The sequence below is a fragment of the Eublepharis macularius genome, chromosome 8 (assembly GCF_028583425.1).
Source record: "Eublepharis macularius isolate TG4126 chromosome 8, MPM_Emac_v1.0, whole genome shotgun sequence".
In the NCBI taxonomy this organism is placed as follows: domain Eukaryota; kingdom Metazoa; phylum Chordata; class Lepidosauria; order Squamata; family Eublepharidae; genus Eublepharis; species Eublepharis macularius.
The window spans coordinates 55,634,383-55,662,185 of record NC_072797.1 but is presented as its reverse complement, the minus strand read 5'-3'; the positions used below and the strand labels follow the sequence as shown (position 1 = coordinate 55,662,185).

The window sequence follows — 27,803 nt, the reverse complement described above, 5'->3', positions numbered from 1 at the left end:
AACAATAGTTAGTAATGTTCAGAAATTCTTGGATGTGGCTTTTTGATCTGATGCCTAGTTGTCTGGTTGTATATATGATATTTCTGTGTTGCAGGGTTGGACAAATAGCAAATGTTTGCTTACTCTCTTGGGGATGGAGAGAGATTCAGGCAAATGCCACATCCCCCTCCCAATATCTGCTGTCATCTTTTAATTAGTAACATAAGATGAGACCTACAGGGATCAAACCAGTGGTCCATCTCATCCACACGGTTGCCCAATAAGTTGCCTTGGAGGGCCAACAAACCAGCCATAAGAGGTTCCCCAATAACCATGGCTGCCTTCAGTTTTTAAAAAATCCTTAGCTAAGTTCCTGGAACTTGACAGAGCTACAAATAATGTTCCATGTCATTGCAATCTCAAGAAAGGCAAATGAAGAAAAATTCATATGCCAAAGCTTGCAGTGGGAGTGGGATGGTGGCTCCCTAATTTGTGCTCTCCCTTGATCTCATTTGCTACATGCCCAATACAGAGATGGCCCCACATTCCTTCAAAGCATCATGCCTGCTTGAGAGCATTTCTATTTTTTATATATTATGTAAAATGTATTCAGTATATATATATATTGTGTTTATATATTATTTGTGTTTGGTTTCCTGTACTACCTGTTTTCTTGGGTTGTCTTACCAAACATCACCACCTGTCTGCTCTAAAGTGAGCCTGCTTCTTCCTGTCTGCCTTACATTTGGAATGCCGGATCCCTTGGGAGGGTTATAGTCCCTGAAAATTTCACTCCAGTTGCATAGGAGTGGAATTACAACCAGAAATGTAATTCTCACTGAAATCGGGGGGGGGGGGGGAGGAAGGTGAAGGCCTAAAACTAACAGCATTAATACCATAATACCAAATCGCGTTCTTTTAAAAAACATATGAACCAAAATCAAGGGTGGGTAGGGTGGCCAGCTCTGGGTTGGGACATTCTGGAGATTTGGGGGATGGAGCCTGGAGAGTTTAGGGTTTGGCAAAGGGAGGGGCCTCAGTAGGGCATAATGCCATACCATCTCCCTCCAAAGCAGCCATTTTTTTCCATGATCTCTGTCACCTGGAGATCGGTTGTAATTCTGGAAGCTCTCCAGCCACCACCTGGAGGCTGGCAACCCTAGGAGATTATGCACACCCCTGTTAGAAACAGAGCTATTTCTACAGACAGCCTCTCCTCTCATTGCTTTTTTAATACATTAGAGGGAGGGAGGTCTTGTTTGACTCGGCTAGTTGAGGGATGGCAGATTTATACCAGTCTGGAAGGGAGGAAGCATTGGCTGGCCATTTGGAAAGCTGGGATAACAAAAGATTAAGTGAATTATTACTTCGGAGGCTGAGATGCAAGGTTGATTTTCCCAGCCTTGTAAAGAAAGGTGAAAGGAAAAGATGGGGAATCCTACCATGCAGCAGTTAACAGATGCAAACAACATCTCCCTTCGGCTGTCAATCAGAATCAGATATATTAACAAATAATGGGAAAGCATGCTTGAGACTTGTACAGTTCCACCCGCACCAGGCAGATTTCAGAGAGGGAAACCGTCCTAAGGAAGGTCAAAGGTGAGGTGCCAACCTCGTTAACCACATGAATCATTCTGCTAAAATAGGCACAGTGTCAGGACAGTTTTGCTCATGCACTTGGGGGAATGTCATACAGGAAGAGAGTGTACAATGGGAGCAGCAGACACCATGTCTACATTTAGACTATATGACATACTACTTTTCATCTTGTAAGCAAAAGTATGTTACTAAAAATAATATTCACATTCACAGGGCCACTTTCTGTATAATCTCCCACTTCTCTTACACACACAACATTAACCCAAAGCCCATATGCGAAAATATCCTTGCCCAGGAGAGAAACTGAGTTCCCTTTCTTTAAATATGAATGCTAGAAAGTGACTCGTCACAAACAGAAGTTCTCCACCAGAAACACAGTTATAGCTTCACTGGAAGTGAAGATCTTATTTGTTAATCACACAATTAGGAATCTGGAGGTGCAAATTCTATTGCAGAATTACATCTACAAGTGAACATACTCCATGCTAACACCTGCCATCCTCCAAGTGGGACCTGGCAGTCTCCCGGGGTTGCAACTGATCTCCGGAATGCAGAGGTCAGTCCCCCCGGAGAAGAGGGCTGCTTTGGAGTGTGGACTGTATGGCACTAAACCACACAGCGGTCCCTCCCCTCCCTAAACCCCATCTTCCCCAGAACCCACCCCCAAACCTCCAAGACTTTCCCAATCCGATGCTGGCAACATTACCCTATGCCTGTGCGAGCTGAGGGAATTCTAATCCATTTGTGCCTTCTGTAAGATGTGGTATAAACATCCTACTTTGTGATATTGTTATGCTCATGTGCTTTGAGATTATGGATCCCATAGAAAAATCAAACGTGTTTATATTCTCTGAGGAAAGTATTGCAGCTGCACTATCTGACCTCATCTTGTTAAGGATGAAGGTCGGGGATACAACTACCTATACATCAGAGTTCGGTTAGCTAGAATAGACTACATGTGAACATTTGTTCCTGCTTAATATTTTAAATAATTTAATCCTAGGCTTATTTATTTAAGAGAAAGTCTCAGTAAACTCAAGACAAGTTATTTCTTGTATAATTTTCTAGGCCACTGCAACACCCACTCCTATGGAGCCCACAAGAGAGATCTGTTCAATGACCTGATATGGGTGCACTTTCAGACATCTGAAATAGGTACATAAAATTAATCTCTCAGTTTGTTAATAGAAAGACCCTGGTCACATAAAATCGTAACACTAATTGTTGGTGTTCAGGGTGGCGGTGGGGTATTTTCTCTAGATGGATGCTGGGAATTTATTTTGCCACATAGCCTAGTTCATTTCTGGGGAGTTGGGCTCCTACACTAAAGTGAGCACCAAACATTAAGGTTTTCATAGTTGTACATTTAAGTATGCCAGGGGCATTGCACATGAATCTGAACAGAGATTTAAAAAAATTCTCTGTCTCCATTTTTGAAAAGAATTAAATTTTGAGCGAAGATGTGGACAAAACATTCACTATGCCTTGATTAAAACTTTGGAACAGCTGCTGAGATCAGATACAATTGCTTGTCAGCCACATTAGACCAGGAGGCCATCCTCAACATAAACCGTTGTTTCTGTATGCAGTTTTATGATTGTCACTTTTATACACGTAAGGTATTTCGATCTGGACTCTTCTGTATATGTGGCTATCTGATAAAGTAGTTATATATTATCTGAAAGATAGTCCCAAATACCTCAGTGTAAAGAAATATGCCATCAGCAGCCCCTTGATGAAACGTGAATCTGAAATCATACTTATATGTAGCCACCCACAGGTCTGAGGCCTATAACAAAACAGAAAGGTTGATTAACACTACAATGCTGCCATCTACTGGACAATTTGTATAGTCTTAGCACACTATTATATAATACAAATAGCTCAGAACAAACAATTCACCAATAATTAACTTTCAGGGTCAAATTGTGCAAGGGATAAAAGAGTTCAGTAATTGACATGAGAGGATAGGGTTTTTTTTAAAGCCAGTGCCATCATTCTAATCAAATTTGGAGCCCTTTGTGCCAGGTTATAAACAAAACATGAGATCCGTTCACCAGTCTCTCACATACACTGGTCTGCCTTTAGATTTCTTCCATACTGATGCAACTGGTCAGATGTTTGCTATCCCTACACAGAGAAAAACTCTTCCAATGTTATAGTAACATTGAAGGAATCATTTCTCAATGGGTTTACTCCCATGACAGTAACATATAAAGGCAATTGGGTTGAGCCAATCAAACAAAATTACATTTACTTGATAAGAAGTCAGAGACAGTCTTCCCACTCATCATAGAATCATAGGGTTGGAAGGTACCTCTAGGGTCATCTAGTCCAACCCCCTGCACAATGCAGGAAATTCACGACTACCTCCCCCTGTCTGCCCCAGTGATCCCTGCTCCATGCCCAGAAGATGGCGAAAAACCTCCAGGATCCCAAGCCAAACCAGCCTGTGGAAAAATGCCACCCAACCCCATTTGGTTGCAGGCTTTTAAGTAGTACCAAGTGTGATGTGATAATCCCATAGAAAAGCAATTCCTCTGACACACCTTAAATGTTCACATGATATCAGAATCAAAAAGAACAATTAACATAATATTGCAGTATATTCCAAGAGAGTTTTGACTCTTCAAAGCACATACTCTGGAATTTTTGTTGTCCTTAAAGGTGCTACTGGACTCAAATTATTGTTCCTGATTCAGGTTTAGACACTGTAGCCATGCCCCTATTCAGGGTTTTAATGAAGGGTGAGGTTTTAGGTATGGAGGGGAATATACCTCTGTTGTTGTTTCTCAGGCTCCCAAAATATCCCTACAACCCCACAATGTTATATGATGTTATATGATGTCATATGAACCTTTGGGGAACCCCCAAACCTGAGTATTTTCTCTCTGTATAACAGAGGATTCTAGAAGCTGTTTTCTTAAGAAGCTTTTCTCCCTTGTGAAACTTCCACAGGTGCATACTTCTCAGAGGTGGATGGAGATTCCTCTACCCTTTTCTGGAATCCTAAGAAACCAGGGAGAATCTCACTGACATGCTCAGTGTGAGGACTCATAATCTTCTTGCTTGGGAGGGGGACGGGCAGCCTCCATTTCCCTCCTTTCATTAGGTGTAGGCAAGCAAGCAGCAAACCTGCCTTCCTTGTGCCTAAAGATTGCCTTCACGTTGCCAGGCAGCGCAAGAGCAGAGCTCATATGCAGTCTTTTTTCTTCCAGCTTTTGTGGAGTTTGACTTCTTTGAAAGTGAATAGGAAATAGATTTGTTTTTGCATTTTTGAAAGTTCCCCTGACCTTGCAGAATCTCCTCTTGCTTACAGGCAGGCCAGTTTTGCTGCCACACTGATTGGCATCAGGCCACCTGCTCTGATATTGTAGAATGCTGTACTATTATAATGGTAGCTTTGAAAGATCACTTCACAATTCTTATCCTGTTTGCTCTCCCATTTACTATTCAGTCAGAAAACATCTTGATTGCCCTCTGGGGTCCAGTGAACTTCTCAGCAGACTTTGATACTTAGAGCCAAACTACATCCAACCCATGGCCGCCAATGCCCCTTTAAGAGGCAAATGTAGCCATTTAAAAATAGCCGTAAAGGTCAGATCTTGATCAGGCTCACAGTATAGCAGCACCCTGCAATCTTTTTTCTCCTCTGTGTCTTTTCAAGTGCTAAAATAGTCATGGGGAGGACAAGATTTTGGGGGGTTGGGGAGATCGCATGATGCTGCTGCGCAACAATTTTTAAATGGCTAAATTATCCTTTAAAATGGATCAGCAGCCAAGGGTTGGACCCATGGTCACTGTGTGTCGTTTGGCTCAGAGAGATTCCTAGAGTCGGAAAAGTCATGTAGTCCACCTCTCTGTCCAGTGCAGGAAATCCAAAGCTAAAACATTCCCAACTGACTAACTATGATATCTTTCTGGACATTTTAGCTGAAATGGTACTGCAGCAGCTTCAGACGTTTGTAGAAAAGAGGTTCCGGAAGATTTTACTAAGAGATCACCATTTCTGGCAAAGGCCCAAGGGGTTTTGCAGGGTTCCATCCTGTCACCTACACTATACAACATATGTATGAAACTGCTGAGAAAAGTTATTTGGACTGGAGTGTCAACATTATGCTAAGAACATAATACTTTGTGTGTCTTTCCATCTGTTTCCAAGGGGGCACTAGAAGTGGTTGATCAGCGTCTGGAGGTAGCAAAGAAGGAGATATGAGCGAGCAAACAAATTTAAAAGACAAGGTGGAAGTTAGAGGTGTGCACCAAGAAAAAATCAATATAATTTTGAATGCAGGGTTGGAGGGGACTTTACTGTGATCATTGATTTTCAGGTAGGACATTACCAGTTTGGAATTCAAATTCATGTGTGTGTTTTTTTCAGGTTCTGGAATTTTGGAACCATTTTTTCAATGGGGAACATACTCAAAGATCTGGGGCAGTTGTTTATAAAGATAATTTGCACAGTCCTCTCTGTAATCTAAATACCCCCTAAATTTCAAGCAGAACAAACAAAGAGTTTTGACTTTACAACCCCCCGAAGTAGGTGCCTCTTGGCAAAGGTGCATTTTTCTCTACTGATTCCTATGGGGGCTAATTGTGACTAGCTCCAGGACGATATATACAAATTGAGTGAGTGGGAAATAATGTGACAAACGGAGTTCAATGTAGGCAAGTGTAAGATGACGCACTGTATGAAGGCATGTAAGATGATACGTGCTGGAACAAAAAATCCCAACTTCAAGTATATGCTAAAGTGGTCAGAACTTGCTGAGACTGAGAGGAAAAGAGATGCTGGGGTTGTAGAGGTTTATAAAATTATGCAAAAGGTAGAGATGGTAGACAGAGGGAACTTTTTCTCCCTATTCCAAATACTAGAACGCAAGGGCATCCAATGAAGCTGGTGGGCAGTAGATTCAAGGCAGACAAAAGGAAATACTTCTTTACACAATGAATGATTAACAGCACAATCCTAAGGAGAGTTGCTCTAGTCTCAGCCCATTGGTATCAGTGGGCTTAAACTAGAGTGACTCTTCTTAGTTAAAATGTGTAAAATGTGGAATTCACTGCCAGAGGATGTAGTGATATCCACAGGCATGGAGAGGTTTTAAAGGGGACTGAGTCATGGAGAACAGGACTATCAGTAGCTACTAACCATGGTGACTAAAGGGAACCTCCGCATTCAAAGGCAGTAATGAATATCAGTGTCTGGAGAAAAATCAGGGGAAGGCCTTGACCTCTATGCCCTGTTGTCAGCCCTGCATAGCAACTGGTTGGACACTGGGTGAGGCAGGATACTGGACTTGAAGGACCACTAGTCTGATCCAGAAGGGCTCTTCTCACGTTCTTATGTTCAGTGAAAAGTGACAAGAAAAAAGAAGAAAGTAAATACAGGCCCATTGAGGTCTAAGAAAGGAAACTAACTCTGTCTCCTTCACCTCTTCCTGCCACAGCTATTTAGTTGCTACACAGCACAGGATTCTGACCTGCTGTGCAATCAATTTTGTTACTGTTTTATTTACAAAAGATAATCATTCAATTTGACATTAAAAGTCTGATGCACATACTGTCAATGATACTCAAAATGTTACATGGGCACAAATCTCAAAGTTACATTTATTGTTGACTGTTACTAGATATATATTTGCATGTGTTCTCTTTCATGCTTTTAAGATTACTAGGTCACTGCCAAGAAGGTTTTTTTGTTGTGCAAACTACTGAAAGAAAAGGAGGACACGAACTACCTGACTGAAACCATCACACCACGATGGCCACCATCAGGTCCTCAGGCCCTTCTTTTCTTGTGGCTAGCCTGTCGTGTTTCCCCTCCTGCCCCTTCCTTGATTGCTTGTGCCTGCTGCTTTTTGCCCCAACTGTCTGTACTTTCCCCTGGTCTTCATGATCAGACAGCTGTTGCAAGTTTTGTGCAAATTAATTTTCAGGCATGCCCAGTTTGGATTGAGAGTGGGGGTTTATGCCCTCTCCTGTGCTCTTTTCTCAACCTGAAACAGCACTGGGAAAACTATATGGCTGGGCTGATCCAATGCACGGAACTGAGATGGCTGAGGGGATGGGTGACATCCCCTGGCCCTGAGATATAACAAAAGCCTCCATGCTTCACCCGCCAGTGGCTGTATGGCTAAAGTTACTGCTTTATGGATTCAGAGTTGTGGGCTATATTCAGTTTATATTTTCCATCTCAAAATACGGTTGCCAGCCAGACTCCCAAAAGATAAGCATTGCTTTACTAAGACTGCATTACTGCCTTCACAGGGTAAGATCCAAACCTTACTCTTCTATTTCCTGTTGCAGTCTTCTTCCTCAGGTCACAGCATTACTTCCTGTCAGCTTGCTGTTGTGGCATCCATTTTTGCTTCTCTGTATGGTTCCTTCTCTCCCCCTTCACTGCCAAAAGCTTGTTCCCTGCTCATCTAAATGATACAGGTGACACCATTAAAAATCTTTTAAAAGAGATGGATTGCTCAGCACGGCTCCAAGCAGTGCAAGGTGGGAAGGTGGTGTGCTTATCTGGCAATTAATGCCACTGCCCACCAATCTGCTGCTCATTGACAGGAAGAAGCTGGCTGGTGAAATTGAGGTGTGTCTCTCTGTACAATGATGTCTTTTACAGTGCAACCTGGAAGTGACAGATTTATGCTGGGGCTGATTTTTTAAAATTTGGCCAAAAGCATAGCATTTTTTGGCCAAGTGCTAAAGAATCGGCCCCAGATCAATGGCATCACTTCCAGGCTACCTGGCAACCCTGGAGGATGGGCTTCATTTTTGCCAGCAACCATGTTTGCTCCTTCCTCAGGCCCTACATGTCCTCAATTACACGGAGCCCAAGGAAAACTTCCTTGTAGGAATGTTTCTGTCCCATCAATACCTCCTCTCTAGAGGTTTGTGGAGCTGAATGATAGTCCTTCCATCCCTGTGCAGCTATGGAATTTTGCAAGGTCAAAGTGTGCTGTATCTAATTGGGGCTGCTTGGGGTTGTGGAACTGAACACTTGCTTGTCTGAATGGACTACTTACAGTATCACAGCAAAATTCTATACAGGTGCTGCAACATTTTTCAAGCATTAAGGGTGCCTTTTACATGGGAGGGATAAAGAATGGGTTGGCTGAAGTTGTTGGGGCGTTCCTGACACTACTGCTTGCTAACAGGTGGCTTCCATCCCTATGTGGGTGTTGGCAGCAGGACTTTTTAACAGGCGAGTGGTGACAGCATCACTCTCTGTGGAAATGGGTGTTGTCATTGTATATGAGACCTCTCTTCTGCTGCTTTAGTTATTTTCTAGCCTTTGCTGTTCAAATCTCAGGCGCAGAAGCTGTCATATTAAGTGGAACAAGAAGAATGCCTTGCAGGCCATGCTCAGTCTTGAATGGATCTTGGTATCTTCATCTTTTTAAGAGCATCACCTAAACCTACCAAGAATCCCTATCCAACTAGGGACACAGCTTCTACAGCCCCTGGTCCTATATGAACATGTATGGTGAGATCTGAAGAAGGTATCTTCCTTCTGCTGATCTTGACCAAGCACAAACGCCTCCATGAGATACAGAATTTTGGGTTCCATTACTTTTAGCTAACAGTTGTTAAGATTGTAAGTGCTTTCCAGGCCAAATGTCATGAAACATGTGAAAGCAGAAGTTGGGAGTGTACTGTTGTTTTCGTTGTGCAGTAGGTGGGTACAGTTTGCTGTTGAAGGAACAGAACAGAAAATCCCACAATTTATCAAGTGTAAACAGAAGCTTAAGAAATACACCCATATAATGTGTGTAACCTGCAAGTAAATAACCTGTCTGCTGGTGTGGACAAGAACTGAGTGAATGAGAGAATGAATAAAGGTATAAGTTGAAGACCCAGAGCAAATTGGTGGGTGGATGGCCAGAGCCAGGTCATCTCTCTCTTGGCCTCCTTGCCATCACTGGATTTATTTCTAATACCTGTCTTTTGAATATTCACCTGCTGATTTCCACTCTCCCATAGATTTCAATAGGTGAGAGCTAAGCATGTACTTAACACTCCCACTAAAGTCACTAGGACAGAAGCTTTTAATTGTAGTTGGATTTAAAGTTCTATCTGTCTGTCACACGTCTGGTTCTTTTCTTCAGTGGGTGCATTCCAGTTTAATGTAGTGGTTAAGAGCAGCAGGACTGTAATCTGGAGAACCAGGTTTGATTCCCCACTCCTCCACTTGAAGCCAGCTGGGTGACCTTTGGTCAGTCACAGCTCTTTCGGAGCTCTCTCAGCCACACTCACCTCATAGGATGATTGTCATAAGGATAATAATAACACACTTTGTAAACTGCTCTGAGTGTGGCATTAAATTGTTCTGAAGGGCAGTATATAAATCAAATTTTATGATGACGATGATGATGCAAGCAGTTAGGTGTCGAATCTGTCTTTGTGGATCCCATTAGTTTTTTATTGTACAGTACACATGTGCTGATGGGCTACATGTGCAGCCCCTGAGCGACACAAATAGGAATCCAATAGCCATTATAGGTTGGGAAAATGGCATGGGGGAAGGCTAAAGCCCCTTTCTCCCTCATGCCACCCCAAATCAGAGCCCCAGAGAACTGACAAATTCTCTCACATTTGTGTGATTCTCTGAGGTGGGTGGCTGTGGCTAATGGAAGAACCTCTGCTTGGCATGCAGAAGGTCCCAGGTTCAGTCCCCTGCTTCTCCAGTTAAAAGACTCAGGCAGTAAGTGATAAAAAAGATGAGACCTGAGACCCTGCAGAGCTACTGCCAGTCTGAATAGACAACACTGCCCTTGATGGACTGATGGTCTGATTTAGTCTAAGACCATTGGGGCGGGGGGGATTCCAGACTCCACGTGTTAGAAGTTGTAATATGTAATTACCTCTTTACCAGTAAATGTTTTAGTGTTTTTGAGTAACTTCAGAAGCAGAACACTGATAATTAATTATGACAAAACTAACATTGTTGGCTTTGGGCGTAAACTTGACATGCTTGGACAAGGTTGGACATACAAACACATGGGAAGCTTGGACATATATCTGCCATGGTCCTCGAACTTATAAAACTGAGAAAGTAACATCATAGCATTAAGTTGGAACTATAAAAACTATCTTCATGAAATCTTGTTAAAAGCAGAATTCTACTGGTATTTTGAGATGTTGGTGACTGCATGGGATGCCCTGCAAGTTTTGCCTTTATTCAAAGTTTGCTATACAAAATATATCACAAAATACAGAGTTCAGAGATCTGCAAATTTTGTGATTCACTGGATTTAAAAACCTTTCAGGTTTATGAGCTGTACTGAAAGACCCAAAAGGTACATATTGGGCTGCCAGGTCTCCTGCAACAGGACCCAATCCCTGCCACTTGGTAGGAAGTCAGAGGTGGGGGGGGGGAATGCCTGAAAAATCACCATCAGAGAGACAGTATGACATCATTTTCATGGTGAACATGGAAGTGACATTATTGCAATGACATGACGCTCTAAGATTCACTGGAACGTCTATGGTAAAACCAGAGTTCCCAAGGAACCATAGAGTATCATGTTGACTCAATGATATTACTTCCAAATTTGCCCCAGAACTGACATCGCACTATTGCTCCAACAGTACCGCTGATGCCGTCACCCCCTCCAGTCTCCCTTCAGTTGCCAACCACTGTCTGGAGACCATAGGTACATGTGTGGATATATTTCAAATCAGAAACGAGAATGTTGGGTTAATATTTTGAGTTTGAATGGGTGTATTTATCAGAGTATATTATGTCTAAGATATACTTTCTTGAAGAATAATGAAGGAGCTTCTCTCATCACTTTTTCAGGGTGTGAAAAATAAGTCAATTTTTAAATATAGATTATTTTGGTTGATTAAATTTTGAAGCTACATAAATACAATTTAAGAATGAAGCGTCTGACATTTTTGTTCAAGGTGATTCACCATTTTTGTTTAAAGCAGCTCCATTATCTAACGTGGTCTATTTTCCTCATGGCCTTGAACCTTACCCAATGAATTCACATAATTTCTCCATAAGGAAAACTTTTCTCTTATTTAGGTTACAACAAATGCCATCATCAATTTTAGATAGACATAATTGTAGCACTTCAAACTAAAACCTGAGGCTGAATTTGCAGAATGAGTGTGCATATTCCACTGCCTGGCCTTAGAAAGCTGGTACTTTGTAATATATGCTTTGATACATTTGATTTTAGGTCATAATTTCTCTTCTACTTCAATATTATTGCTATGGTTCCTGGCTAAAAAAGTGAAGATCCACCTTTTGGAGTACTTGTAACTGAGTTAATAAATTCTAACATATTTTATTATACCAATTAGCTAAATAATTTATTAAAAGCAGTGCAATCCTAAGAAAACTTTCTTGGAATTAAGCCCCATCAAACAGATCCAAGTAGGATTCGAAGTAGACCCGCTTATGATTGATGTCCTAGTTTACTGAAAATATCTTTTATTCTCTTATTTTGCTTCCAAAATGAAATCCTGGACATAGCTATTTCTGTCATCACAATACATACATTATACATTTGTTTCTGCAACAAGAGTTTACATCCAGTTACACCTACAAATCATACACACAGCAATGAGTTGTTTATAGCTGCACCAATTCGTCATGATGCTTTAGTCATGGACAGTGTGGCAAGTTAAAATTGCACCATTGATAGATGGGTGTCTAAATCTGTTTTTTCATGCTCCCTGAGCTAGTCCACACATCATGCTCTGTTTCCATATTCATCCATCCAGAATTAAGTTGGGGGTCATGACTGGGTGTGTAGGAGGGAAGAAATACTTTTATAATATTCCAGCTGTCCTTTAATGAAACTTCATGCATATGATGATTTAATTTTTTATATTCACTTGGAATATATGTATATGAATGGGAGAATGAAAGGATGTTTCTGGGACCACCAAGTACTAAAGTAGTAAATTGCAATTACCCATGTTTAACTGAACCAAAATCATATGGAAACAAATTTCAGAGGGATAGGCAGTACAGATGTGCAACTGGACTGTACTAATGGAGATCTGACCAAAATCTTATTCAGAAATATAGTAAATGCTCCCAATCTGTACAAAATTATCACTGCCATTTGAGCACAGTTAGAAGCTTTCTAATGTGTCAGTTACTCTAGCAACTTGATGTCTGTTTTCAAAGATACGAAGGGCAGAGAGACTCATCAGATATGTCCCTGACAGGAACGTTTCCCACCAGAATGGTAAACCTATTTTCCTGCCAAACAGAATAATCCCATTTAATGTTTCTGCTTATGGTATTCCCACTTTCTTCCAATCAGGGCTTTTTTTCTGGGAAAAGAGGTAGTGGAACTCAGTGGGTTGCCAGCAGAGGGGGCAACTCTTGGCGGGAGGTGGTGCCCCTGGTACCACATGCATGTGTGCAAAGTGTGCACATGCTCCCAGGAATGCACAATGATGTCACATTGGGTCAGCTGGAACAAGGGGGTAGTTTTTTAAAGTTTAAATCGCCCTCAGAGAAAATGGTCACATGGCTGGTGGCTCCACCCCCTGATCTCCAGACAGAGGGGAGTTTAGATTGCCCTCCGTGCCGCTGGCATGGAGGGCAATTTAAACTCCCCTCTGTCTGGAGATCAGGGAGCGGGGCCACCAGCCATGTGACCATTTTCAAGATGTTCTGGAACTCCGTTCCACTGCATTCCAGCTGAAAAAAAGCCCTGCTTCCAATCATTGTACCATCTTTCTTGTTTCTAGAAATTGTTTTCTGTTTCTGTATAAGCATGGGTTCTGTTTGCTTGAGCTATCTGGAGCTATCTGAGAGTGGTAGGCAGAGAAGGGAAAGATTTTGCTTTTTCTTGCTGGAGGCAAGGCAGAGCAGATAGGGGAGAGGAGAGGCAGAAGCTTTATTTCCCTCATCCCTCTTTCATAGATAGGCAATGCTAGCAAGTGCTCCTTGAGGAAGAGACTTTGTATGACTGCAGTAGCACACAGGCAAGGCAAATGAAAGGACTTAGAAGCACAAAGGCTATGCCTCCCCCCTCCCTTTGGAACAGATGAACAGCACCAGACAGTCATTGTGCACTACAATGGAATAGTCAGAGCAAAATTATTTGCTTGTATTAACTGGCAAAAAAGCAGGACTGCCCAGAGGGAAGAACAGAGGTAGAAGCCCAGATTTTGCAATAAATAAATAAATAACACCCACACACCACCTGTTCAGCTGGTATGTTGAAGAAGGATAAAAGGTAGAGGCTAGTATTTTGCTCCAACAGCAAACACACAAACAAACACATCAAGCCAGATGAAATGTAAAAGATCAGCATTGGGAAGGATGTGAGACAGAACTGCAGATTCAGAATCCAAGATCTCTCAGTGTACGTATATAAACACTAAGCAGCCACACCTTCTCCACTGATAGAAATCATCTTTCACACAGCTACTCTTATACTTGGGAGGGGAAAGCACTGTCAGTCCTTTGAATTCATATGCAGAGAAAACAAAAGCAGAGAATGTATGGGTTAAGGGAGCAAAACCCTGCAGCATTCCTGAGCTGTTACACCTAGAGTTTTCGGCACTTTTTCCTAACCAGCTTACATCAGAGCCAGGCTGAGCAAAAAATGCAGAAAGTACTGCAGTGTAGCAAGGTCCTATCCCCCTCGAATCTGTTGTCTGTTTTTGCCTATAGTTGCCCCACCAACACTTGAAGATCCAAGGAAATGAGAGAGATGGTGGGAGGGAAATTAGATGCTCCCTGCACATCCTTTCGGGTCCCCACCTATTCTATTCTATTCTATTCTATTCTATTCTATTCTATTCTATTCTATTCTATTCTATTCTATTCTATTCTATTCTATTCTATTAATCTATCTAATAGGCAACATAGTCTCATCTGCTGCTACTTAATCTGTGGGTTGGGGCCATGTTTACAAAAGGGAGATTTTTTTCCAAACTTCAAGGATCCCACAGGTTTGCAGAAAAATCTGAAACTTTAAAAAATTGCCCCCCCCAAAAAACATAGAACAGTTGTCTGTGATTGTGTGACCAATTGTCCACCCTGTGAGTTTCACAGCAGGCCCCCACTTGCTATATTCTGTTGTGTTCTATTAACTCTTTCATTTGGAATAGTTATATCCCACATTTAGACACAAGATCATTAACAAAGCAACAAGCCGTAAATACATTTTTAAAATTACAGCCTGTTAACAAAATAAAAACAGACGGATCTGCCAAAACAGTTTATCTTCTACCTAACTCCCTCTGGAATAAAACTGTTTTACAGCAATTTTCAACATGGCGCCATCTGCAGACTCTTAAATGTGCAGTTCAGGACCAGGTAGAAAGAAGGGAGATTTTCCTACAAACTTGTGGGGCCAGAAGATTTGCAGAAAAATCCTAAAAATTACCAAAAAAAACACCAAAAACCAGAGGAACATCGTCTGTGCAAGTGCCTCTGTTAACCTACCATGGGAGACAAGGAGAAGGGAGCGCCACAGCGTGAGCCACATAGAGTGCTGCCGGTGGGCAGGTAAGAGAGGGAGAGCAGGAGCCACTGCTGCCCCTCCCCCCTGCTGCTCCCTGCAAACTGATCAGGAGAGGGATAGGTGGGCAGAGCAGCAGAAAGACAGGTGGGTGGGCAGAATAGTGATGTCGTCACAGGTAGGCAGAGCTGTGAAAAGGAGGTGGATGGGCGAGTAGACAGAGTGGCAGAAGGGATGGGGACTTTCATGAGCAAGTTACTCTGGCAGGAGAGGCACAATGAGGCCCAGCCAGGAAAGAATGCTTCCCAGTTCTTCTGGAAACCCTAGCAGCAGCCATGAGTTGCGGAGCAGCTGCTGTTGACAGCCCCGTGAGCAGCCAATCTACCACAATCACCCCCACCACTGCCACCTGTTAATGCCACTCCCATCCTTTCCAGAACACAAAGACCCCTGTATCATGGCACCCCAATGGAGGTATCCTGCCCAACTGTGGAGGGATGTAAATTCCAGATGCATTCAGGGCTCCCATTCACCCCTCATTTCTTACAAGGGCCAGATGGGCTGCCAAAGTACCACCCACTGGCAAATGTCCCCTCCTGCTGCCCCAAGATACGTGTACTCCTCTTCCTGGAAAGTAAATTCAGAAAGGCAGTGGAACCGAGAACTCAGCCAGGGTCAGGCCCTCAGCCCTGGCACTCAGGATCTGCCCCCCCCCAAGTCTTAAAGCCTAGAAAAGCAGCACCCTCGAGACAAACCAGGAAGGAATCATGAGACCTCCGTGGCTGTGACATAACCTGCAGTAATTTGGGGCCAGACAGAGAATATCTCGCTGATCAGCATGGCTAAGAGGAAAGGCTCCAGGACAGCATGCCTGGTGCTTGTGGTGTGAACCCCAATAGAGCAGGGGGGAGGCAGGCTAAAGCCCCAACTCTGACTTCCCCCCATCCACAAACAGCAAAAGGAAGAGCGGGCTGGCCTTGCTGATGAGGCACCCCTGAGATCCATTGGTTTGGCCAGTACATTACACCACAATCTCCCCACACACACCATCACATTCTTGCTCTTCGCATCAACCTGCCCCTCCACACCACCCATCTGCCTGGCTTATCAGATGCCAGCAGTGCTGTGGGAGAGTGTGAGGTCTCCATGGAGCACCCCCCTCCCCCAGGCGACACAAATGGATAGCACTCCAAGTCCTACCCTGCTCAGAGCAGTGTCTCTGAATGGGAAGAAGGTGGGAGTGGGAAGCTTGGCCGCTGCTCATTTTCTGCAGCAGAACATCTTTGGGACCACCCTAACCTTACCAGTCCAGAGCCAGAGACAATCCTCTGGGGTGTACATTGTTGGAAATTGCAATGTCTGGTGTACTGTAGCAGCAAGAAGAAAAGGAGAGCCTTCTATGCAGGGGGCAGCAAGGATCACTTAGTTAAGACAGTGAGAGCAGCATCTCTCTTGTTTCCTGGGGGTCATTTCCTTGTCTTGTCTCCTATTGGGCTAAACAGGGCAATATCCTGCTTCTTCTCTCTCCTGCCTTATCACTCTTCTCCAAGATGTAGTCAGATAATCAGGACTCTATCTCTCTTCTTCACTCTCAAGTACGTATTTCTTAAATAAACTTTTTAGCCTCTTTAATCAGCACAGCGTAACTTTTCTGCTTTATTTGCACTCTGCCAACATTCATAAGAGTGAGAGATGGGTGTAGGGGTTGGGCCAGGGAGAGGAGGCTATAGAGTCATTGTCATCTGCAGGCAAGCAAACAGACAGGGAGAGAGTCATTGCACAATACAGAGCTGTCGAAAGTGAGGAGGATGACTGGACACAGGTTGCCAGCTCCCCTTGTCTGGAGAGGCAACTGTGCCTAGGCATGTTGGTCTCGGTGCAAGGAGAGCTATTCCTCATGCTACTTTCTCGGGAACAAGGTTGAGTCATGGGCCGACTCAGGACCCTCTCTTTGAGCTGCGCTGGAAAGGCAGACATCGAGGATTACCAAGGGCAGAAACAGCCACGCTCCCAGGCCTTCCTGATGGATCACACCCTGCCTGAAAGGGAAACAGAAACATGTGCGGCAAGGGTGAGGAGCTCGGCCTTGCACAAGCCACAGCCAGATCTGCTGCACCTCGGGGGGAGTGTCCATGGTCGGGGGGGGAGGTGGGTTTGGCAGCCCCTCCATCTCAGCTGCTGCTGGCAACTAGATGATGAATGCCCACCGTGGGAGAGTGCTCTTTCAAAGCTCTGGTTTGGCAGCTGCAGCTGCATGAAGCTCTGATCCTGTGAGGGAAACAGTACAAGGGTTGCATTATGGCTGCCAGCGCTTGGTCACCCTGACCCACAACCCTCAGCTGTGCTCTCTCCTCTGCCTGAGGGGGAGAGTGCAGATGAGACAGTCTGCAGGCAGCCCTGACATGGGCCGTGAGCATCCCCCCGCCTCACCCTATCTGCGGCAGCTCTTGAACATGATTCCCAGGGCAGTCACCTCTGTGGCATGCATAGGGCATGGTGCCATGAGGGCAGAGACCACCTCCCACCACCAGACTCAACTGCAGAGGCCATCATTTGGGGGGGAGACCAGTCCATATGCAATGGGAGCAAGGAGGGCAGCTGCCTCCCCAGTGTGAACGAGCAGGCCAGGGCAGCTGCCTCCCCAGCTCCTTCTTACCTCACAGTGTATCCTCACCCCCCCCCCTCCTGAAGCCGAGACTCTGGAAAAGGGCTGCCTGTTAGGGAACTAGATTGGACGAAGTTGGTCAGATATTAGCTCTAGTTCCTTGTGCGAGAGCAAGGAGCTCGCCAAATTTTGCAAAATGCCCCCTTTGTGCACCCTTTCCTGCCTCGTGCTCTAAGTCCTCACGGCAGAGGGCTCTCGGGCAAAGCCTCCTGCCACATCCCTACTTACCTGAGTTAATGGGCACCCCTGCCAGAGGTTATATAGGGTGGGGGGCTGTGATTAGACACCTGGGAGGGGACTCGGCTGCTGCATGAGCAGAAGCAGATTGGTCATGGCTGTAGCCAGCATCCTATGCTCCTCCAGGCCATTTGGCTGGGGCTAAGCATGGGAGGGAAGCAACTTTTTCTGTACATTGGGCGCCTATGAGCTACACCACCTTTCTTCGTGGTGCAACTTTTCATTGCTGCGGGGGATGTTCCTGAGCCTGAAACAGCTTAGGGAGGTGACTAACTTGCACCCCATCCCTATCACACTCCCCAGCCTGCCAGCTCAAGTCTTTACACCACAGATCTGCCTACGTCCAGCTGTGGCTGCCAGGCTCTAGTGAGGAACCTAGGCAGAGCGACACTTGGAATCTCTGCCATCGTAACCGGGGGTTATGATGCTGTGAGAGAGATGCCATCGTACCTCCTAGTTGACTTCCTGAGAACCACCCCCCTGGACTGAGCTGTTAATAATCTAATATAAGTAATGGAATATTCTCCAGCAAAGAATACTGAGTCATACACAGGGCAGAAAACTGGGCAATGAATGTCCCCTTGCCCTTCACACAGCTGAGTCTCTCTAGAGGGAATGTGAAATGTGTATAAAGCTACACCCAAATAGCATTGATAAGACAGTATTGGAGCAGTACCTTTAATCACCATAAACAGTCATGCAGTTTCCTAAGTATACACTCTTGTGCTTTGTGTATGTGTCACCACATAGTGGGCCCAACTAGACATATTTGTTTTAAAGAGCTGGGTGCAAGTTTCCCACAGCCATACAGCAGCTGTGAGGAATGTCTTTTTAAAAATAAAAGTGAGCCCACTGGGGCTTGGGATGCTGCCACGGGGGAGGAAGGGTTCATGCCTCCCTTGTTCCAAGATGTTGTCCCACACTGAAAGAGCATGGAGTGGGGGCGGGGGGATTACGTTCCCATTTTTGCTGCTTCTCAAGCAGATATTCCAAGGAGCAAAAAATGGGGAAATAACCCCCATTGCTCTCTCAGTGTATGGAAATAGTTCATGGAGGAAGGAAGGAGCCCTTCCTCCCTCTGTGGCAGAATTTCAAGCTGAAATAGACTCTCCTTTATTTTTTAACAAACAATCCCTACCACTACCGTGTCACTGCAGAGAACCTGGACCCAGCTCTTTAAAAAACCAATTATGTCCAGTTTGGCCCAGAGAAACTCACATTTCCTTGCAGGCTGTCCCATTTATTTCAATGGCAGGGCCAGCTACCTCTATCCAAAGTGATGCAGATGCAGAACATGTGGATCAGCTGTTTAAATTCGCCTTTACTGCATTCAGTTTAATTCCTCCTGAAGGCCAAATCTACAAGTAAGAAATAGTAATACATGTAGTATGAAAGAACAAACCTTTGCCTATGTAATCCTCATGACTTCCCCACCACAAGGGCAGCCCCACAAGAAGACAGTGATTAGATATCATCTCATGGCTCATAGTTCGAAGTCCATCAACTCCATTACTCCAGGGATTTCTATATGAATTCCATTTGCAAACTATGCACCCAAGGAAGCAATGTACTCTTCAAACACATGCTTGCAGTAAAAAGCAGAAGTGGCCAATAGTGCTAGCCAGGGCTTTTTTTCTGGGAAAAGAGGTGGTGGAACTCAGTGGGTTGCCATGGTCACATGGCTGGTGGCCCCACCCCGATCTCCAGACAGAGGGGAGTTTAGATTGCCCTCCGCGCCGCTGAGCGGAGGGCAATCTAAACTCCCCCCTGTCTGGAGAACAGGGGGCAGGGCCACCAGCCATGTGACCATTTTCAAGAGGTTCCAGAACTCTGTTCCACCGCATTCCAGCTGAAAAAAAGCCCTGGTGCTAGCTGAGTTTGTGACACTACCAAGGTGACACTTCCTTCTCTAGCACTGCAATGGAAATGACGCTGTTGTACATCAGCACTGTACCAAACGGCATGACACTGCATTTTAAAAGCTGTTTCACTATGTACTCACAAGGGTTGTACTTCTCACTAAGAACAGATGTATGTACTAAGAACATTAGTCAGAAGAATTAAGCCTGACATCCTGTACAGCAGCAGTCACATTAAGATTCCTCAGGACTTGCCAACAGTATGCACTCATAGAATATTCCTTTTCCTTGAATCTACTTCCTCTCTCTGGTAATGTAACGTATATTAGGAATTTTGTGTGTGTTGCTAATTCCTATTGCAGTCCCATCTTTTCATGGATTTGCTCAGTCTTTTTGGACTCAGTAACTTACTATTTTTTATTTCTGGTGGCAGAGAGTTCCACAGGTCAACTGCATGCCATGCAAAGTGCACTCAAGTCACTCTAGTTCACATATCACATTTTCCCTATGCATATTCCAAACATTCCACACAACTGGCTACTTGGGGGGGGGGGATTGTTCATCAGGAATTCAGTGCATGGTGATCTGCTCAAAAAAAGAAAGAAGTCCCAATATCTGCATTCTTCTCTGAATGAGGGCCAAACAACAGGTTCAGGTTTGTAAGGAGCTGGGTTCCCTGCAACTGTACAACAGCTACAGGGAATGGATTTTTAAAAAATAAAGGAGAGACCAAATGAACTCAGAATGCCCGGGGGAGCTCCTTTTCTTGCACAAAAACAGCAGTGGAAGGGATAACCTACCTGAACACTTGTCACCTGGCAATCCTGTGACAGTAATATTTATCGCAGTCATCATCACCCTCGGTTATATGATTTAGCAGAGTATCCTTGTACACCTTTAACTTGGTGAGGTACGGTGGATAAATTGCAGAACTGTCCTGGAGGAATCTGGGTTCACGGCTCCCTGGTGCCTGACCTTTGACAAATCACCATCCCTCAAAACATCCTTACCTCACACGAATGTTTTGAGGATATCAAATGAAGAACCCACGCAATCCAATTTGGAAGCACAGGTTCATTTCCCAGACCCCAGAACATCATCCCACTCTGTCCCCTCAACAAATCCTGAGTTAATACAGAAGACCCCTGAATACTCTTAAGAACAGAAATCCTATAGTTTGTTGCTCCGGCCTTGGAGTGATTTTGTCATGTGGGCAAGCCGAGATGAACGCAAAGGCACGGCAGAGCAACCTCCTTCTCTGTGCGCAACTGGAAGTTTGCAGCCGGAGTATGGTTACTCAGAAGTCGGTCCAACTCATTTCCTATGGCACCGACTTCTTCGTAAGCGCCCTTAAGATTGCAGCTGTAATTTTCCTATAGTAATTCCGTGGCCACACGACGACTTGTGCTGCAGCATTCTTACATTATTTAAAATCTGCAAAACCAACTCTTTTGGGGCAAACACATGACGCCGCGCGTGGGATAGGCAGGCGGGTGTTTATCTCTTTAAAAAGCAAGACGCAGAGGAAGAAAAACTCCTCCTACAGAGTGTCGGCCCTCGAAAGAGCATAAAACGGGCGGCCCAGCGATCGCCGCTTCTGCTGGAAAGCCTTTAAACGTGGGCGTATAGTTCGGAGGAGGAAGAAGACCTCAAGTATGGCTGAGCATTTCGTGAGCAGCAAAATTCAGCGCAATAAAGTGACTGTGTTTGGGAAGCCTTCTTGTCCTTACTGTCACATGGCAGTAGAGCTTCTGGAGGCGCTCGGCGTGAAGAACTTGGAATACGTCGACCTCACGACCCGCGCGGATATGTCCAATATTCAGAACTACATGGAGCGCACTACCGGCTCCAGAACAGTGAGTTCCATTATTAGTCCTTAACCTCTTTTCCGCCTTCCTACATCCTTTTCGAGCAGGGTTGTATAATGTTATTCTTAACAGCATGACATCTGTAAATTGTAGCTTGGAAGAAGCATGATGTGCTTCGTAGCGCTTGAGTTACAAGTCTTGGTGCCCCCCTCCCCGGCACCCTCTATTACCCTAGGTATCAGGAAACTGTACTCCTGCAGTAGCTGCAATTTAAAAAGCACGCCCAATTCAGAAACTTTATGTAGGGATGAATATCTTTGTTAGGAAAAGCTGCTATTGAAAGTATCATAGGAACAGGATGTCTTGCAAATAAAAGTTTGTTCTAAACTTTCCTCTCCTCCCCCCGCTCCCACTTCCGATCCCGTGGAAGTGAAAGAGCTTTTACTCTGGCTAGGCTGTGATTCTTTTTTTAAGACACGGGGGGGGGGGTGTTCCCCAACAATGTGTATCATCTGGACCAGCTTCTAGGGCTTCCTGGGAGTCGGGTGCAAGACAGCTCTGGCTGGGATCTGCAGCTCTGGCTTCCTGTATGATGCATTAGTTTGAAATTGCTTTCAGATCTAAATTTCCTTGTGCGCACCACTGGATATTGTACTAGAGTGATAAATTGGGTTTTCTCATACAGTCATAGAGCATATAGCACCTTAAAGACCAACTGGATTACTAAAGTATGAGCTTTTGAGTGTCAAAGCTCTCTTTGTCATACCCTGGAAATCTAGTTGGTCTTTAAGATGCTATTGAACTATGATTTTGCTATTTGACTGCAAGCCAACGTAGCTACCAACCTGAAGTAATGTGGCCATGATAGTCCCATTGCAAAGAATTGCTATAGCTCACTGTCCACAGTTGCTTCTTAAACCATATTGTAGTCTTGTAATGGCATTTCACTAAGAACAAGTAGTAGTGGGGGGTGGGAGTTACAGTGTAACAACAGATTTGTAATACAGACTCCTTCTTTCATCTTCTCTTCAAGAACTGGTTCTACCTGTAATAACATTTGCTCGAGTTGTCTATGCCAGACACTGGAAGAAAAATTCCCTCTGAGTTAAAAAGAGTCAAATTAATGACTTGCTTTGAAAGAAAATCTTAAAATGATGAATCAGATGGATAACTTCTTTTGGTTTACATGAAATACTTGAAGGAAGTGATTAAGCTAACACTTTGCATTTTGCTTGTCTCATTGGATTGTAAGCCAACATACTGTATTTATAGCATGCTTATCTCACTGAGCTCTCTGGGTATGGCTTCTGTGTGTAAAATTAAAAAATTAGTAATACAGATTCCTGAGAAATTTGCAGCCTATTCCAGTTTTCTGTTTGAAACTTGAATGATGGTTCTCTTTCAGTAAATTGCTGCCAGGCCACAAGGTATCTATGGCTAAATGCTTCAGGGAGTTCAAAGTACTATGTAAATGAATCAGCCATGTTTCCTGTGTGTTTTGTGTCCATTTTGATGATACAATTGTATGATAAGAACAGGGCACTGCTCCCATGCCTTTAACGATCCTATAGAACTGTAGTAAGGGACAGGGTCAAACTAGGAATCTGCTTTTTTAAAGTACTGGGTCTGGGCTCCCAGTACCCAACTTGGGTATAGCAACAGCGACAGGGAATGACCAATAAAAAATAAAGCAGAGCTCTTTTGTGCTCAGAACACGGCTTTGGGAGGAGAAAGGGCTCCAACCTCCCCCGCAAACCTACACCAAAAATAGCAGGGAGGGGGAATTATTTCCAGGGTTTTTTACTTGGTATGCACAGAATATGCCATGTGCAGATCCAGAGAACCTGAGTGAGGTCCAGAGAACCCAGACCCAACTCTTTTAAAAAAAGGAGACATCTAGTTTTGCCTCTAGTGGATCCTTTTCTGAAACAGTAAGGAAATTCTGCCTACTTGGTTTAGGTATGTCTGTTAAAGGTACAGGAACCAAGCAATTAGAACTTGAGCAGTACTATTCATCAGGAATTCTCCTATGCAAAATCTGAATTGAAGCGGTTCTGCTTATTTACTTTCTGTGGGATTTGCCCAAGATAACTTCCTGTTGAACAGTGCTCAATGTGAGGGCCTAGATCTCATTAAACTTTATATTGCCTCTCTATAAGCAACTTGTTCTGTTCATATGCATAATATGTGCTACAAAATAGCAGAAAGTATCTCTTTACCTGGGTGAGGAATAAAAAGAAAACATTGATTTAAAATGTTCTAGAACATTATTTGCATGCTAAGGATGACTGCCTGCCCAAGCGTGTATGAACCTGAGGCCCAGAATCCTTTCTTTCTGTTTGGCTGTTTTTGCATGCTGCTTTCTATGGAAACGTTTGTTTCCCTGCTGGTTATTAATTTGAGCAACTAATTTAAGATCCTTGCTGGTCTCTATATGCTGTTGATAAGGGACTTAATGGAGCCTTTATAAGGTGCTTTGTTTCTTACTGACATGACTTCTTAAAGTCAGCTTTGCCAAGACTTTTGTTGTAATTGAAGGACTTGCTTTAGGGAAAGTAAAATCTTGCTATTTACTAATTCTAGTTTGTTTGAGCACTGTAACAGCTCAAATATGAAAATTCAAGTAGAAGTGTCTTTTAACACTTTAGATTTATCAATATAATCCTTATAAGACCTCAGCTTTAGTGGTGATGGATATGACTCATTTCTGTCTTCCAAAGATCGGAGAAAGATGCTGGGTTGTCTTGGGCCACATTTTGAATACTCTATCATCAAGACCTTTGGGCCAGCAGAGATCTACCATTAGAATGCGTCCTATCCAATAGCACATCAGTTTGTCCTACCATCTGCAGCAGCCAGTATTTGGTTTATGCCCCATAGCAGGTCAGATTCCACCGCTGCATACATATGTTCATGTGCTTGCAAATCTTTGGAGGCATCTCAAGGGTTACATCTTATGGCCCTAGTCATGTGACTGTCCTTTCTGGGGTCAGCTGCCCTTCCTGCTCTCTTGCTCTGGTAGCCCTACCATGAATTTGAGGAGACAGTTTCCAGCTGCTTTTGTTTTTGATTGTAACTTCTGCTTTTCTAGGTCCCTCGTATCTTTATCGGAGAAACTTGTATCGGTGGTTATGACAACCTGAAAGCTCTAAATGACCGTGGAGAACTTGTTCCAAGATTAAAGCAAATTGGTGCTTTGTAGTAAAACTGAGGTAAATAATTTGAGTAGACTGTCCTTCTGACTTGTAAAAAGCAGCAATCTGTAGATGCTGTTATAATGACAGTATTTGTGTGTGTTACATCTAACTTAAAATTCAAGATACTTTGCATCTAACTTTAAATTAAAGTACCTTACAATAAACCTTATAAGAAAGATAATATCAAAATAAAAATAAAGCTATACAAGTGTGATAAAAGCAGCATGGAAAGTGTTACACCAGCAACAGTGTAGAAACTGTTAAACCAGCAAAAGTGCAGGGTTTTGGGAGAAGCAGTCACATAAAACAACTTACCTTTCAAACCCCAAGAAAGCCATTTTTAAGAAGGTTCTAATGAAAAGCCTGTTCTAATCCTAGTTTGCACCATTGCCTGAAGGAGGGTCAGGTGAGGTGCCAGGCAAACCTGGTATTCCACAATAGAGGCACTGCCATTTGAATAAGGGGTATCTGGATGCCACCCCATCTCTTCCAAGGATAAGGGCACACAGAACAAGGCTAAGAATGAATATTTTAAATGGCAGGCAGGCTAGTAAGGGAGTCCATAAGGTTCTAGTATTTAGCACTGCAACCCCTACCTTGTGTCACCATAAATCAACAGCTTACACAAATCAACAGTTGCTTACACAAACAGCTTAACTCATGGAGCTCCACCCATATAGTGTCATATATTTATCTGTTTAAGTACTGTCATGCCATAAGCAGTTCCTGATCTGGAGTGCATAAAATGTAGACTTACAGAAAATAATTTAAATAATCTCTAGCTGCAGACAGGAAGAAGTTGACAAACTGCAAGAACCATTAATATCCATTGAAGCCACCCACAACTGTTGTAGAATGCATAAACTTCTAGTTGTGTGATTGTGGACTTAGTTTGTCTAGAAAGCTAGGATTTCTCTGGAGTTAATGATTTCTCCACTCCATTCTAAGAAATACTTTTGGTGACCTCAGCTTGACTTTTTTCTCTTTCAGAGCAGAGATACTGGAGAGTGGGACTACCTCCTGCTGCAGTGCAAGCCTTTTGGAACAAAACGGGTCACCCCTCTCCTACTTCTGCATCCGCTGCGCTCCTTCATCGGCATTTAATGCAAAGGATTGATAGTGGAGGGCTGCACATTCTAGTTATTCCTTGTCTTGCAAAGAATATTGTTGTAACTTAGTATCTCTTCAGTATGTCTTTCTGAAAGCAGAACCAACAGAAGTGATCCACTGCTACTAGCCTCTTATCTTTTTTTAAAGTTCTAAGTTCTCTGGCAAAAATGTGCTCCTCTACACTTCAACAATCTCTTGTTAACACTTCCTACCCTTTGCAAGTTCAGTTCCCTTTCCCCTTCTCTGTGACTACCTTTTTCCTTTTTAAACAGCTTGCTGTCCTTTATTCTTACCTGGAGACTATCCCTTTGTCCCAAGAGGAGTGAAAACTCTTCCTGTCTGCCTGTCCCCATCATTTAGAAGGCTTTAATAATGCTAGTGCAGTCTATATTTCCTTGCTGCTTCTTTCCCCCACTAATCTTACCACCTCTGTCACAATAGAAGTTATGTGTGTTCCATCATGTGTGCAACTTTTCTAGCCTCCTATCTTTCAGGCAACAAAAAGATCCAAGGGCTGGGAGACATTTGGCAGGCTTGCTTGTGAAGTCATTAGGCAGTGCTTTATTACTATAGTACTCCCTAGGGCTGGTACGCATCGCTTGGCTCCCAGTAAGTCATCACTAAATGGGCCTGCTGGGCAGGCATTAGATCTGTGCTGCCGTTTTGTGATGTGCCTAACCAGTGAAAGATTCATAATAAATTTATGACATGAATAGTCTTGTTTTTCATAATTGCCTCTTGAAATAGCCGGGTTCCTTCCATCAAATCAGTGATGGGAATGAGACAGCAACCAGCATAAAGCTGCCCAATGAACTTTTCTAGAGTTCTCATCCTTCTGTTGCTGGGTTACATGGCTTAAGATTCACAAGATGTGAGGACTGAACACTTCATATATTTTTTTTAAAAGAACTGATTTTTTTTCAGCATAAAACAACCACTTGATTTCTCACTTCTATAACGTCCCTATAATCAGAAATGTTACCAGTGCATCGTGGGAAGTGTCTGATTATTTTGATTCCAAACACAATCCTTTAGCATTTGGATCACATTTCTAAACAACTGTCTGACCCAATGTGACATTTATTACTGGTACAAAGGAAAAGTGCAGTTATTTCATATCTTGGAGGGAGCATGTGCTGTTATTTTTTTATCTGCATCTTATTTCCTTTCTTTGTTTCTTTTCCTTTTCCCCTGCCATCCCACTCTCTCAATTTGTGCAGTAGGTATGGCGCGAAAAGCTTAAGCTCTTGGAATCATTAAAAAAATGCAAAACTAATTGCATGAAACAGTTTTGCAGACTTGGATAAATGAGTTTCAGAATCTTAAAAAGGGTTAGAGTTTTTTGCTTTGTCATGTCAAAACTTCTGTCTTGACGTCCCTTTTGTGTGTTTTTTATTTTTAAGCCTTGATTAAGCCTGTTGGGTGCACTACACACAGCATTTCAAAGAAGGGGTTTGAAAAACATTTCTGGTCTTGATCTAGGTGCTATGGTTGTGGTATTCACATTGTAGAACTTGTTGGTAGTAGTTCAAATTGGATAGTTTCTTCAGTGTGTTGAAGGTTCTTTGAAAAGGGGATCACTGTTTGTGGTGTGCAAAAATATTCCCATTTAACCTCTGGAAAATAGATTTTTGAATTATTGTTTGAAAAACTTACAGAATCTTTGGTCAGAAGTAACTGTGGCAATCAACAATATATTATGACAGTCAAACCACTTTCAGATCCCTCTTAGAAAAAAGTGTGTGGGGGGGGTTTCCTGCCCACATAAAGCACAGGATGTTTGAAAAAAGTCATTGAAGTTCAGGCATGGCACTAGATAAGATATTTAGGTTGGGAAGGAAAAAATCAGCAACTCTTTTGCCATATCATGCTGGACTCAGTCTTTTCCCAGGAGAAGG

General features: G+C 43.4%; 1 protein-coding gene across 1 annotated transcript; it reads left to right on the top strand.

The window, feature by feature from the left end:
- Positions 1 to 21,337: 21,337 nt before the first annotated feature.
- GLRX (glutaredoxin) lies at positions 21,338 to 26,618 on the top strand. Its single transcript, XM_054986149.1, has 3 exons — positions 21,338 to 21,646; positions 24,690 to 24,810; positions 25,786 to 26,618. The coding sequence occupies exons 1-2, from the start codon at positions 21,446 to 21,448 to the stop codon at positions 24,798 to 24,800; spliced, it is 312 nt and encodes a 103-aa protein (XP_054842124.1). The 5' UTR covers positions 21,338 to 21,445; the 3' UTR covers positions 24,801 to 24,810; positions 25,786 to 26,618.
- The last annotated feature ends 1,185 nt before the right edge of the window (positions 26,619 to 27,803 follow it).

Excerpts from the sequence above, each read along its gene's own strand:
- GLRX (XM_054986149.1), top strand. The coding sequence starts at position 21,446 with ATGGCTGAGCATTTCGTGAGCAGCAAAATTCAGCGCAATAAAGTGACT. Across the intron at positions 21,647-24,689 it reads GCACTACCGGCTCCAGAACA|GTCCCTCGTATCTTTATCGG; the intron begins GTGAGTTCCATT and ends CTGCTTTTCTAG.